At 40.1% G+C, this 12,520-nt stretch overlaps 1 protein-coding gene across 1 annotated transcript in view; it reads left to right on the forward strand.

Annotated features, from left to right (window-relative positions):
- Window positions 1-8,142: 8,142 nt before the first annotated feature.
- Window positions 8,143-12,520, forward strand: part of LOC149283474 (dynein axonemal heavy chain 3-like) — a 108,863-nt gene continuing 104,485 nt past the window's right edge. Inside the window, exon 1 of the mRNA XM_089497433.1 lies at window positions 8,143-8,175. Coding sequence (XP_089353559.1) covers window positions 8,143-8,175 — 33 coding nt within the window. The remainder of the gene's footprint in view (window positions 8,176-12,520) is intronic.

The following is a 12,520-nucleotide window of genomic DNA, read 5'->3' on the forward strand; positions in this document are numbered from 1 at the left end:
AAAATAATAATTGCGAGTGCTAGTATGAAAAAATTCTACTAAAATTAAAAAAAACAATTCTACACAGTAGGTGCCACTGATAAAAAAAAAAAAGAAATCACCCTATTTAGGTTTGGTTGTATTTTTAATACTTCTGGCTTATAGCGTTAGGAGGTAATGAATGGATGAATGGGGGGGGGGTGTTTATCATTTTTACATGTAGTGCTAGGGCAATGGGATGTCAGGGCTGTTTTGTATTGTATTTTTTGTTTGCACTGTTATCAGTGCATAATTGGTCTTATGTATGCCGGTGATGTCACAATGACATCACTGAGTTTAGAGCATTGTTTATTATTTTATTTTTCATTTTATTAAAAAAATTACACTTTTTTTATAAATTTTTTTGTACTCAGCTGGACTGATCACACTGATCAGCAAGCAGGGCTCCACAGCCCCGGCTTCTGCTAACATAGGGGAGTCCAGGCTGTGAAAACGCATTACCGGTACGTACCTAAGGGTAACCTTGACACACCGTTTGTGGACAGACCTGTACATCTATAGGGTGATGAAGGGGTTAAAGGGACACTCAGTATCCGGTGCAATGCTTCGGTATACCCTAACTCTGCTCCTTTACTTAAAAAGGAGACACTCAAGTGCCCCAGGGTGACCCCTGAACAATGAATGCATATGACAATACTTTGACAGTTGGTGATGTTTTGCACTACTGATGAGCTCCTTGAAGCAGACGATTAATATATTCGTTATACATGTAAAAAACATACATAATGGGCAACAAAGTTAAGGTATGGAGTTCTAGGTGCCCACCCCCTGGTATAGAACTTACTTCTGGGGGAGCAGAGCAGCATGGAGAACCCCACAAGGGACCATGAGAAGTGCTGGGCACAATGTCATGGCCGTGGCACTGTACCGACAGCTGCTCCAAAATCATGACTGCCAAGGCAAACACCGCTGCGGGTCACGCGACAAATTACTGCATTATACCCTTTACAGGGCTAGGAGTCCATGGCAAAGAAGGTCATCAGAAACAGAATTCACGGTCAGATCAGAGCCATTTGGCCCGTCTAGTCTGCTCATTTTTTCCTGATGTAAAGACTCAGATCCTAATCAATCCTCGGCCTTCTCTTAGATTCAGGATAGCTTTATGCCTATCCCATGCGCGTTTCAATTCTCTCACTGTATTAGCCTCTACCACTTCTGCTGGAAGGCTGCTCCACCTAACACCCTCCCAGGAAACTGAAACTTAGGTTACCTTTATTACAAAAGGACCACCGCTGAATCCTGGTCTTCTAAACGCCACTAAGCAAACCAACCAATCACAAACATGTAAATCAGGCTAGATTTGATTTGTATACTTTAACCCCTTATTAAACTATCCCATTACAATAATTAACCATTTCATCAAACATGGCCTGCAGTCTTGCCCAGACTTTTGGTTTAGTAACAGCATGGAGAGTTGTGACCTTCTGTCCACTTAATACTACATGATGTGTATTCCCAGCACACACAGGGCCTTTCCTTACATGTCACACCTTCTATGTTTATATAATGTGACTCTCACTACACTCAACCATCAGGCCATCCAACACCATGCAGGCTCAGCCTGTGACAGTTTACCACAGACAGGAAGAGGTTAATCGCAGGCAGCTGCTCCTGTCCGTCTCTTACCTCTCTGGTGTCTGCTAGAGCCTTCCCATAATCATTAAGACGGCAAAGAGGGCAGCATTTCCTCCATAATCCCCGCCCTATAGAGGTCATCACAAACAAGGAAGTCTGCGCCTCACAGCGCATGCGCAAGGAGTCTGCCCTGCTTCAGCGACTGGCACAGCAGGCAGGTAGGGAGGCAGGCAGACAAGGCAGCCCCAGCCTATGGGCGTCACTGTTTATATCTATTTATATACAGTATATATTTGTATGTCTATATATCTATCTATATATATATATATACACATGTACAATACAGTGTTCTACAACCTCAACATTCTGAAGAAATATGTTCAAAAATCCTCCTTTACTTAGGAAAAAGCATTTATAGAAATTTGCCCATTCACAATATATGAAATATATATACATATCTATCTAAATATATATATATATATATAAAACCAACAATATGCTATTGCACTCCAAACCAATTCTGTTGTAGCCTGGTACTAGGTAACACGGCAAAGTAATATTTGGCAATATTCGGGGTCCAGCGCCCGAGGCCGGGACATGCAGTCCCGGGCGCCGGGCAGGCAGCGGGGTTAGGATACAGATCTCCCGCAGCGGTGCAGGGGACCTGCATCCTACTCCCCGATACGCTCAGACAGCGTCCCCTGCCAGCACTTTCCACGGGGGGGTGCCGGCACGGGAGGTTGTCTAAGCGCATCGTGCGGACGGTCACCGGCTGCGGAGGTTGTTTACCCGCATGGCCGCAGCCGGTGACCGTCCGCACGATGCGTTTTACCTCTGCCCCCAAGACTTACCAGAGCAGACTCCCGGGTGTCTTGCGGGGCCGGCAGGGGACATCTACGCAATACGTGTATACAACTTCCGGTGCCGGCACATCCGCTGAGTGCCGGCACCGGAAGTTGTATACGTGTATTGCGTAGATGTGCCCCGCAAGACACCTGGGAGTCTGCTCTGGTAAGTCGGGGGGGGCAGAGTGGCAGCATATCTCGGGGGGGGGGGGGGAGACAGAGTGGCAGCATGTTTTTTTGGTGCTTTTTTAAAGAAAAAAACTTTTTCTTTAAAAAAGCACCAAACTTTTAGGGTGCGGCCTATATACGGGGGCGGCCTATATCCGAGCCAATACGGTATATATATATATATATATATATATATATATAACTCAGTACTTTAACCCCTTCTTTACTGAGGGTCATTTTTTACATTCTAACATTATGTTTCCTCTTAGGTGATTCTTTTTAATTGTTCATGCACTCACACACATTATATATTTATTTTGTTTAGCATTTTTAGATGTATAGTAATACCTGGTGATGATCTATACATCTAAAAATGGTATCAAAAGATACCATACTGTCCTTAAAAAAGCAAAATGTAATTCGTGTGGGCGCAGGAAAAAGGAGAATCCGGAAAAAGCTGTTTTAGCGGGAGTGGGGTGCGCTTCAACGCCACTCCTGCGCCACTTCCCAGGGTTGCCGTCTTCTTCACCGCCAGAAGAATGCGTCAGGCACCTGTGGGTCAGATTCCCCATAGAACACACTAGACATGTGGGAACAGACTGAAAGCTACGCTGAGAGCCCCTCTCCATCTGTGTCCTGTTGTGGATCTAAGGGGGTCTTAAACGTGAAAAATTATAAATAGTCCAACATTTAGTATGAATAATCAAAATACCCCCCCCACAAAAGTATATATTTTTGGGAGAAGACAACCCAGAGTATTTCACTAGTGGCATTTGGATGCTTACCATGCAACCAGCTGTTCACCAATGCCAGGTAAAGGAATAATATTAATTTTCATTGATTTTTTTCACCAAAAGTTCCAAAAATGTGGGTGTAGGGTGTTTTTTCTTATGTGTGCTTTATTGATTTTATTCGCAGGTGGCTGGCTGTGCCAAAATGTGTGATCACCTACACCTTTTTTTTTTCACTTCTTATTTGAACTTTTCTGAGGTTCCTGATTGGTCTCTGGTCGATCAGCAGCAATCACAACTGATGAATGAAGCATCGTGTTTACTTAAGAACGCTAGGCATCCACTTCTCAATCACGTGATCGTTGGACAAGACTTCCAACATCGTGGAACCATCGTTCACAGAGATCCAGCCCTTTTAATGAAGACATGGAACGTCATGAAGGTTTTAAGGAGTACTGCAGCTGCCCTCATCCTTCTCTGTGGTGTGATGATCCTTTCCCCTGATTGGCTGGTTGGGGAAGCCAATCATTAGCAGGAAAGTGCTTTCGACAAGCCAGCTCCGGAGCTCACTAAGGATATCACACGCATGGATCTGTCTTAATGCATGGATAGCTTCGAGGAGGGCAAAGGGGCAAATGCATATGGCGGATTCTACAGAACACCACAAAAATGTAATGGGTCTCTCAGCTATTATAGGCATTGAAGTGCATGATGGCCCGAGCGTCCCTTTAAACGATTTTTGTAAAATATATGAATGTGATGTCACCAACACGTTTCCTGCTCATATCTATTATCTGTTCTGTAATAATAGACTCCCCAGACGGTTACTGTAAGCACAGAACTGCCATATTCATCAATGTCCGTTGGTTTAATGGGAAATGAAACAAATGCAGTAGAGATAATTACATCGAGCAGATGTTTCACTTTTATTCTTCCATTTATATGCAAATACTTCTTTTATTAGCAAAATCAGTAAGCTGACAACAATGGGACTCATGGGAACCATCTTGTTTTTGTAGCAGACCCCTCAGATCACACTTTTCCTGCCTATTTCAGTCCATGTTATCTGAGGTTTAGTTGGCACCGCCAGCCACGGATGCAGCAGAGAGACTGCACCCTACTTCACTTCCCATAGATGGTGGGGATAGAAACATTTGCCGGCAGATAAGATCCGTTCAGCCCATCTAGACTGCCCATTTTATTGTAGGGACTCAGTCCTTGGTTTCGTCTCAGATATTTTATGCCTATACATGCATGTTTAAATTGCCTCGCTGTATTAGCCTCTACCGCTTTTGCTGGGTGGCAGTTTCACTTATCTACCACCCGCTCAGTAAAGTAAAATGTGGAAAGAGGGAGCCTTTTCACGAAAAAAAAGACTGCATGCACAACAATCAAAATTCAAGTTAGAAAAGATCCAAACCACCTGATGGATTGAGAAAGGCTCCATTCTCATTAAATGCAGAGCAAATGGGAATACACATTGCTGCTAAATAGTACTCAATACTTGGTACTATTTGAAACTGTTCTAGAGCAGGTAAATCAGCCCCAACATTTCCCCCACCCTCAAACTATTTCGACACCTCAGAAGTCTCTTCTTCAAATGGTAGATCGATTCCATCCGAAGAAAAGATGTCTGTAGCCACCTATTCATATAGATTGAGACAAGCAAAAAACTACATGTCTAGAGCTATGTTTTATTTTATCTTTTTTTTTAGCAATTCTTTTCAAAGTTATAGAACTCTGATATCCATAATTGGATTTTCATTTCAAAGTGACGAAGCAGGCAATATGCTAAGCCATTTTATTATAACAATAACAAGCATAACGTTACCAAATCCTTTATTAAGTTAATTGAATGTATTGCTGGGTGGAAATTATATTTCAAATATTGTGCTTTGATCACTTTATCGAAGTGAGATATGCTTGTGAACAACGGTCCTGTGCGCGGTAATGTTAACAAGTGGGTTACGGGTGTGGAAAACCATTAAAACTCAAACCAAAAATACATCTTACTATTATCAACGTTGATAGAAAAACACATTTTCTGATGTTTTCTTGTGACTGGATCTGCTCTGTACAAATGACATTGCATGTAGATAATGAGAGACCCAGCTACCCCAGCAGGTGCCGGGGATGCCCTTTATTGGTTGATGCCAAAGGAGGCCCCTGCAGGCGACCAATAGAGTTAAAGGTCCGTACGAGCAACTCTATTGGTCGCCTGCAGGGGGCTCCTCTGATATCAACCAATGAGGAGCAGCTGCCATTCCTTGGTTGATGGCAGAGGAGGCCCCTGCCGGCGACCAATAGAGCTGCTCGTATGGACCTTTAAAATCCTGGCGGCAAAACTGCTGCGTACCATTACCACTTTAACCCTGTATTAACCCCTTCTAAAAAAAAAAAAAAAAAGTTAAAAAAGTAAAAAAAACGAACACGAAGAATGTACACAAATATTTGCCCGAACACAGGAACGGGCGAAAATTCGTGGAATACGAAGATTTTTTTCCCCTCACGAAGATGAAGACGAACACGAAGAGTTGGCCGGCGCCCAAGTCTACTAAGAAATACAGCATGTCACTTTAGTTTTGAAGCTAAATTAGTTTTTTTTGTCACCTAAAGATTAAGATACTCCAATACTTCCATGTGCACGGTGTCAGTTTTCAATCACAGGGGCTCTTTAAATAGGCAACTATAATAAGATTGTATTCAGATAAAGCTTGTTAGACAACGGTACCCCACACATATTCTTTATTGCTTGCCATCGTGCTGTTATATTAACACATTGAGTGACTGCCTCAGTAAAAGACTCTTAATAGACGCTTGTCACATCAACGATGTTTAATAAAAAAAATATCCATCAATTACTAGGAGAGATCAGTTTATCCATGTTGTGTAAAAAAAACATAAACTAAATCTTCCCGGCTACAGTGGATTTGGAAAGGTATTAACTGCCTGGATGTATTAATTAAGCTAAGGACTAATTACTATATTTAGCAACTCATAAAATATATCAGCAGTTTAAATTACACAACTCAATTTACTTAATACTGCAAATGTAAATACTGATTAGAAGCCATGCATCATTAAGCATTTGCTGTATAGTTGTTGCTCACTGCAGGATTTTTTTTTCTAGGGGTACATGCACCTGTTTTAAAGCAGGTGGGTGATTTCCTAAATGCTCCATATCACAGTCCTGTGTGCTAAATAAACCCCTGGAATGGTAATTACTTAGTTAAAAACATTGAAACACAGAATTTGATGGCAGATAACCTTCTAATCTCAGGGTCACACAGCATGGAGCTGACCCATTCATACTCTACATTGATCTGATAATATCTGACACTACTAATTATTGCTTTTGCTACCAGCATGTCATTGCTGGTGCCCCTGCTTGAATGCAGGTGACTCCATTAAATAATGGCAAATCAGGTTTTTCATGATAACACATTTGATTGCTACACAGGGGTTGTATGATGGGCCATTAAAGGGTTAACATTTAAAGGGTCTCAGAAAGCTGGCCGGTATGTGGCACAGGGTTAGTAGAAAGTTTGCAGTCTGGTATAACTACACTAACACAAATACAGGCAGCGACTCAAAGGACCTGAAGCAGTCCCAGTTTACCGGACAATAGGGGCTTCTGTATTACAAAGTGATTCTGGTGCAAAATGGTCTTATCACCATAGCAACCGCTGGTGTGTTCCTGATGCTTAAAAAATTCCATTGGTTGTTACGGTGATAAACCGCGACCAAATTCTGTTCTGTACTTAAAACATACCCCTTGTACTTGAGCCCTCAGTGAGCCATGGGGCAATTCCTGGTAATTGAAGGGTTTTCAGAAGATGTACCCCAGTGTTTCAATGAAAAATTACCACCTTACACTAGTGTAAAATGCGGGCTAAGCCCTCCCTCTGCCAGAGGCTAAAACAGCTGCCTGGCTGAGCATGATATGAGTTGTAGTAACTAAAAAAACTAATCTGGCAACATTGTGGGCCCTCTAAAGTTCATATATTCTTAGTAACTCGAATCTACCTCCATCCTCACAAATGTATACTGTATGTAGATCCCAAATACTGTGGAAAGAACGCAGCTGCTGTAGAACATCTTAGATAATGCAACTTTCTAAGTAACGCGCACATTACTAGCTGCAGCCTCCAAGAGGTGCTGCAGCAGCTGCTGCCTGTGCTACATCTTCCCTGTCTCAGGGTGAAGAAGGGCCACGTCACTTCTCCCCCTCCCATCTCTTACCCCTGACCAGGGTGGTGTGCGTGTGTGTATTTAACCATTCATGTGAAGAAAAGTTTCGAAGGGGAATTTGCAACCGGACATATTCAGTTGTAGAAACATGGACGCGTTGCCATGGTAACCGAGCGACCTCAGGGACACCGACACGTTTTTTAAGCCTCCAAAACGGACGTATATCATCTAGCCATACACTCACTTATTTAGGGGGTCTTGGGGTAAATGCACAGACCCCCACTGCTTTCCATTTTATATTTGGGAGCAACTGGGAGGATTAAACCCCATCCAGACTGCGACTGACACAGCGGATTGTAGACAAACAAAACACACGGAGCATGTTACTTAGTTACCGAAGTTTTCCTTAAGACTTTGCAAATCAATAATTCAACAAGACTGTTTCTCTACTACCAGCCCAGACAGGATCCGCGGAAAAACACGCAGATTTCACGAGAATGTGGGACTTCTGATTCAAAGGGCAGAATTTCATTTTGGTTTTAGTTGTTTGAATTTTTTTTAATCGTTTGCCAGGGAAAGGTTAAAAAGTCACGATGAAATCTTCGCTGACCCCAAGGCTCCAAAAGGTAATCCAATCTGTGGTTTTTTTTAACATTCAATTTTATCAAACTAATTTAACTTAATTTAGTAAAAGTGTCGGATGTTTTGGGAGAAATGTTGGATATTTGATGTTATGGACAGAATTTGTTTAAATAACTGTGTTTGTTTTTTTAACTTAAAATAATGTTATAAGAAAAAGTAGGGATTACTTTGTGCATAATGGGTGAACACAGTGTAGAGAATAATGTGAAAAAAGTGTGCAATTGGGACATAATTAGTTATATATATATATATATATATATATATATATATATATATATATATATATTAGATTAATGCTTAAAACACAAATGAAGGCAAGTGAATTAGTGAGAGGGCAAGAAAGTATGTATGTATGCATGTATGCATGAATGAATGTGTATGTATATGTGTGTGTGTTAGCATGAATGTGTATAAGCATGAATGTGTATGTGAAAGTGTGTGTTAAAATGTAACTGTGTGAGAGGGAATATGTAAATGTGTGTGTGTTAGCATGAGGATGTAAGTGTTACTGATAAAGGGTAAGCGTGAATGTGTGAGTGTGTATGTTTGTGTAAATGTGAAAGTGTGTGTAAATATGTTTGCTAGTGCCTATATGAGTTAATTGGAGGTGTCAACAGATGGGGCCACATGGCTTTACCTGCCCTCTGGCCAGAAGCTGCATTTTGAAGGTAGCAGTTACATTAAATAGCACATCCTCCTTCTCACCTGCATAGAACAGTGATATCCTAAAAAATAATTCTAGAGATTTAACAATTTATCCTTCCTTTTTCTAGCAATGACCTTTAAAATCTCTTTAAGAACCTTTGTACCTTTGAGACACCCCAGGTACATACCTTGCTTAGAAGTCCAATTCATAGCAGCTGTGTTTGCCTGTTGAGAAAGTCAACACGTTAATAAAGGTTTTTGGCAAATATCCAAATAATGACAGTTCTGCACTATTATATTTATACAGCAATATATGTGCTCACTGGACCATTACTTTAGAATAGATTAGATGTGAGTCTGAACACAGTCACAAATCCTAATAATTATTTTGAATTGCTCATATTCATTTTATTAACAGAAAAAACTAACATGGAAAGACAATTATTTAGGGTACCTTGAGTTAAGCTGGTCAACAAAGATAAGAAAAGTTTATAGTTTATAAAAAAAATGATTCTGGTTTAAGATGGAATTATCTAATTGTAAATCAGCAGAGAGGTTCCATGGTTGCTATGGCGATAACACATATTTTTCAGATATTATACCAGAATCACTTTTTTACTACTTATGGACAAAATAAGAGAAAAAAAAATATTGAAACCCTAATTCTATAACTGTGGATCTAGTGTTGGACCTTTAATGAAAAAAATTGGGGGGTCTTGACGACACAGAGAATATTAAAATTTGGTATATTGAATTACCATTTTACCAAGATTCTGAAGTTTTTTATGATGGTTAAAAATTTTATTTGGACTGTAATAATTTTGTACATAGAATATAACATTTCCTAGACCCCATTTGGTCTTTCCTTCCTCATTGGCTGCTCCTTTCCCATATATTATTTCAAATATCATACAAAAAAATACCACCACTTATATTTATAACCTCTGACACTTGTGGACAGCGGAACTAAAATAGTCATATATAAAGAAAACACAGCACAACTTTAGTTATGATACAGCCTTTACTGGAGAGCAAATGTTCAAACAGATGCATGTTTTCTATTTTAATAGTTTTTTTGTTCTAAATTTTAAAAATAATAAAAAATATATTTATTTAAACTGAAAATGAAAAAATATATAATGTTTATCTCTAATCTCATTTATACGTCCAGTATGATCTTGTTAATAAATGTCAGAAATTTTGGTGGCAGATGTATGTTCTTTGGGAAAAATAAGGAAATTGTAAGTAAATAACAGATGTCTTAATTACATCAATACATGAAAAAACACAGAATAAAAATTTGTATTATTTATAATATCAACTCTTATTCATGAAAGGTGAGCAGCAGCTACTTCAAAATTTGAATTCCCATTGAAGTATTCCGATTGAACCCCATTTACGCTATGTTGCATACATGGGCTGCATACTTAAGTATGCTTCCTTCGTCACAAGAAGTTGGGAAGGAGAGAAGAAAGTCTTCCATAACTCAGGAACATATCTGACTTTTTTTCTATTAAAAATATAAAATGCACTCTAATATGCATAAACAATAAATTTAAGGATTTAAGTGTGCCTTTAATTAGAGCCAGCATACCCCTTCTATAAGAGAAGCTCACTGATGTTGATTTTTTTTTAAATTTCCACTACGCAATATCATTACCAACAGATAAACATATACCATAATTTACTAAGAGATTTCCATATCGATGTTTGGATCAAATTAGATTTTCATGTTTTATTTCAAGTAAATAATGAAAGGATTTAGTGAGAATAAAATATATTTATTGGCTGAGTTAAGTACCAAACCCCCCCAAAAAAACAAAAACAGAAGTGGGTCCCATACCTGCTTCCCATAGACTTCATTAACATATAAATTACTTAATTTACAATCCATACAACAAAGCAATATGACCTAATATAAAGCAGGGTGTTTTAGAAATAAAAAAGGCTTGTTTTTCTGCCCCTCATACTGTGCTGTTTTTTTTATAGTTCACAAATCCCCTGCAGACGTACTGAAAATATTATCTTTCTTAATTCTTCTCTTTGGATAGAGCACTTTTTATGTTCTGAGACACAATAGATTTTAGAACATTAATCGTACCGGAATGTCCCTGGAGCCTACTGAAATTAAACTTTAGTAATGAAATAGAAAAACCATCAACAATTTAATCCTTTACATGTGCAAAAGGGATTAAGAAGCCATAATTCCCAAATAACAGCATGATTACCTTAGGCTCGTGTACATAATGTTAAAGATTCCTACGATATGGAGCTTTTACCTGCATGGCCAACCCTTTCATTTCCATATTTTACACAACGTCCAAGATGAACCACAGATTATGCAGAGCTTCCGTGATTTAACACATCTTTGACCAGTCTATGTCATTAGCATAATAGTCCATTTAACAGTCTAACATGTCATCAAACAGAGCATGATTACGATCTGGATATTTTGACGAGGGTGCATGGAGAGTCACATCAAGGAAATTAGTTTTGGGCATCTTCCAACATTATGGCCAGGGCCGGCCCTACAATGGAGCCGAGTGGGGCAATTGCACCAGGCGGCACCTTTGAAGGGGCGGCACTTTGCCGCCCCGCACGGTTTGGTTTTTTTGAAGCGGAGGTGAGAGAGGGGCGCCAAACAGGTAAGCGAAAACCACTCGGCGCCCCTCTCTCTCCTCCGCTTCAAAAAAAGCGGAGGAGAGAGAGGGGCGCCGAGTGGTTTTCGCTTACCTGTTCGGCGCCCCTCTCTCTCCTCTGTGAGCCCTCTAGCTCGGTCTCGGTGCCGGCTTGTAATGCTGAGCTCCGGAAGTGACGTCAATTTCCGGCGCTCAGCATTACAAGCCGGCACCGTGGCAGAGCAGGGAGACTCGCCGCTGGACTGTTTAACGGTAAGTACAAAGGGGGAGGGTAGATAATGGCATTGGCGAATTTTAAAATGCCGCCCCCCCCCGGCGTCGGCTTGGGGGGGGTGGCATTTTAAACTTCGCCCCAGGCAGCATTAAGTCTTGGGCCGGCCCTGATTATGGCAACCTGGAAGTCTCGCTGTAGACCTTGCTTTTATGTATTTCGTTGACAGAAACAATTACAGGGAAACCATAACTAGTCTGCGTATGGAAGAATGGAACTGTGGTTTTATTGGCTGTACTCGTCTATTAGTGTATTCTCTAATGAAATAATTTGGATATTCAAGTGTTTGAAGCGTCCTACTAACCATTCCCATAAATTGAAAATCTTCATTTAGTGAATAAACCACATAGAAATTTGAGTTCCAAAGAGACACCGTTCAACCTAAACAGGAAAACATGGGAGATATGCCCTTACTCACTTGGGAATTTCTGCGAGTTCACCATGGTTCTTTAGTTCTAATTATGGGAGTTGATAAATATCCCAATGGTGCTTAGTGTCAGGAATTATAAGAGTGTTAAGATGACACAAGACCTCCAGCTCATCATGATACAGGAAAGCGAAAAACAGAGGAAAAGTTATTTTATGTCTTAAACATCAGCAGCGACTACCATAAGAGTGCACATGAAATGATGGAGTAATTTATATATAAAAAAAGAAATACATTAATCCAAGTTGAATGTAATCGAGCCTGTCACTCACATGGCTGTTAGCATCATTACATTTAACTTTGTGGGTGTTTTCAATAAGAGTAATTGTTTTAGATTTTTTCCACCA

The sequence above is a fragment of the Sceloporus occidentalis genome, unplaced genomic scaffold, assembly GCF_023333645.1.
Source record: "Sceloporus occidentalis isolate IW3139 unplaced genomic scaffold, rSceOcc1.0.p SCAF_103, whole genome shotgun sequence".
NCBI lineage: Eukaryota > Metazoa > Chordata > Lepidosauria > Squamata > Phrynosomatidae > Sceloporus > Sceloporus occidentalis.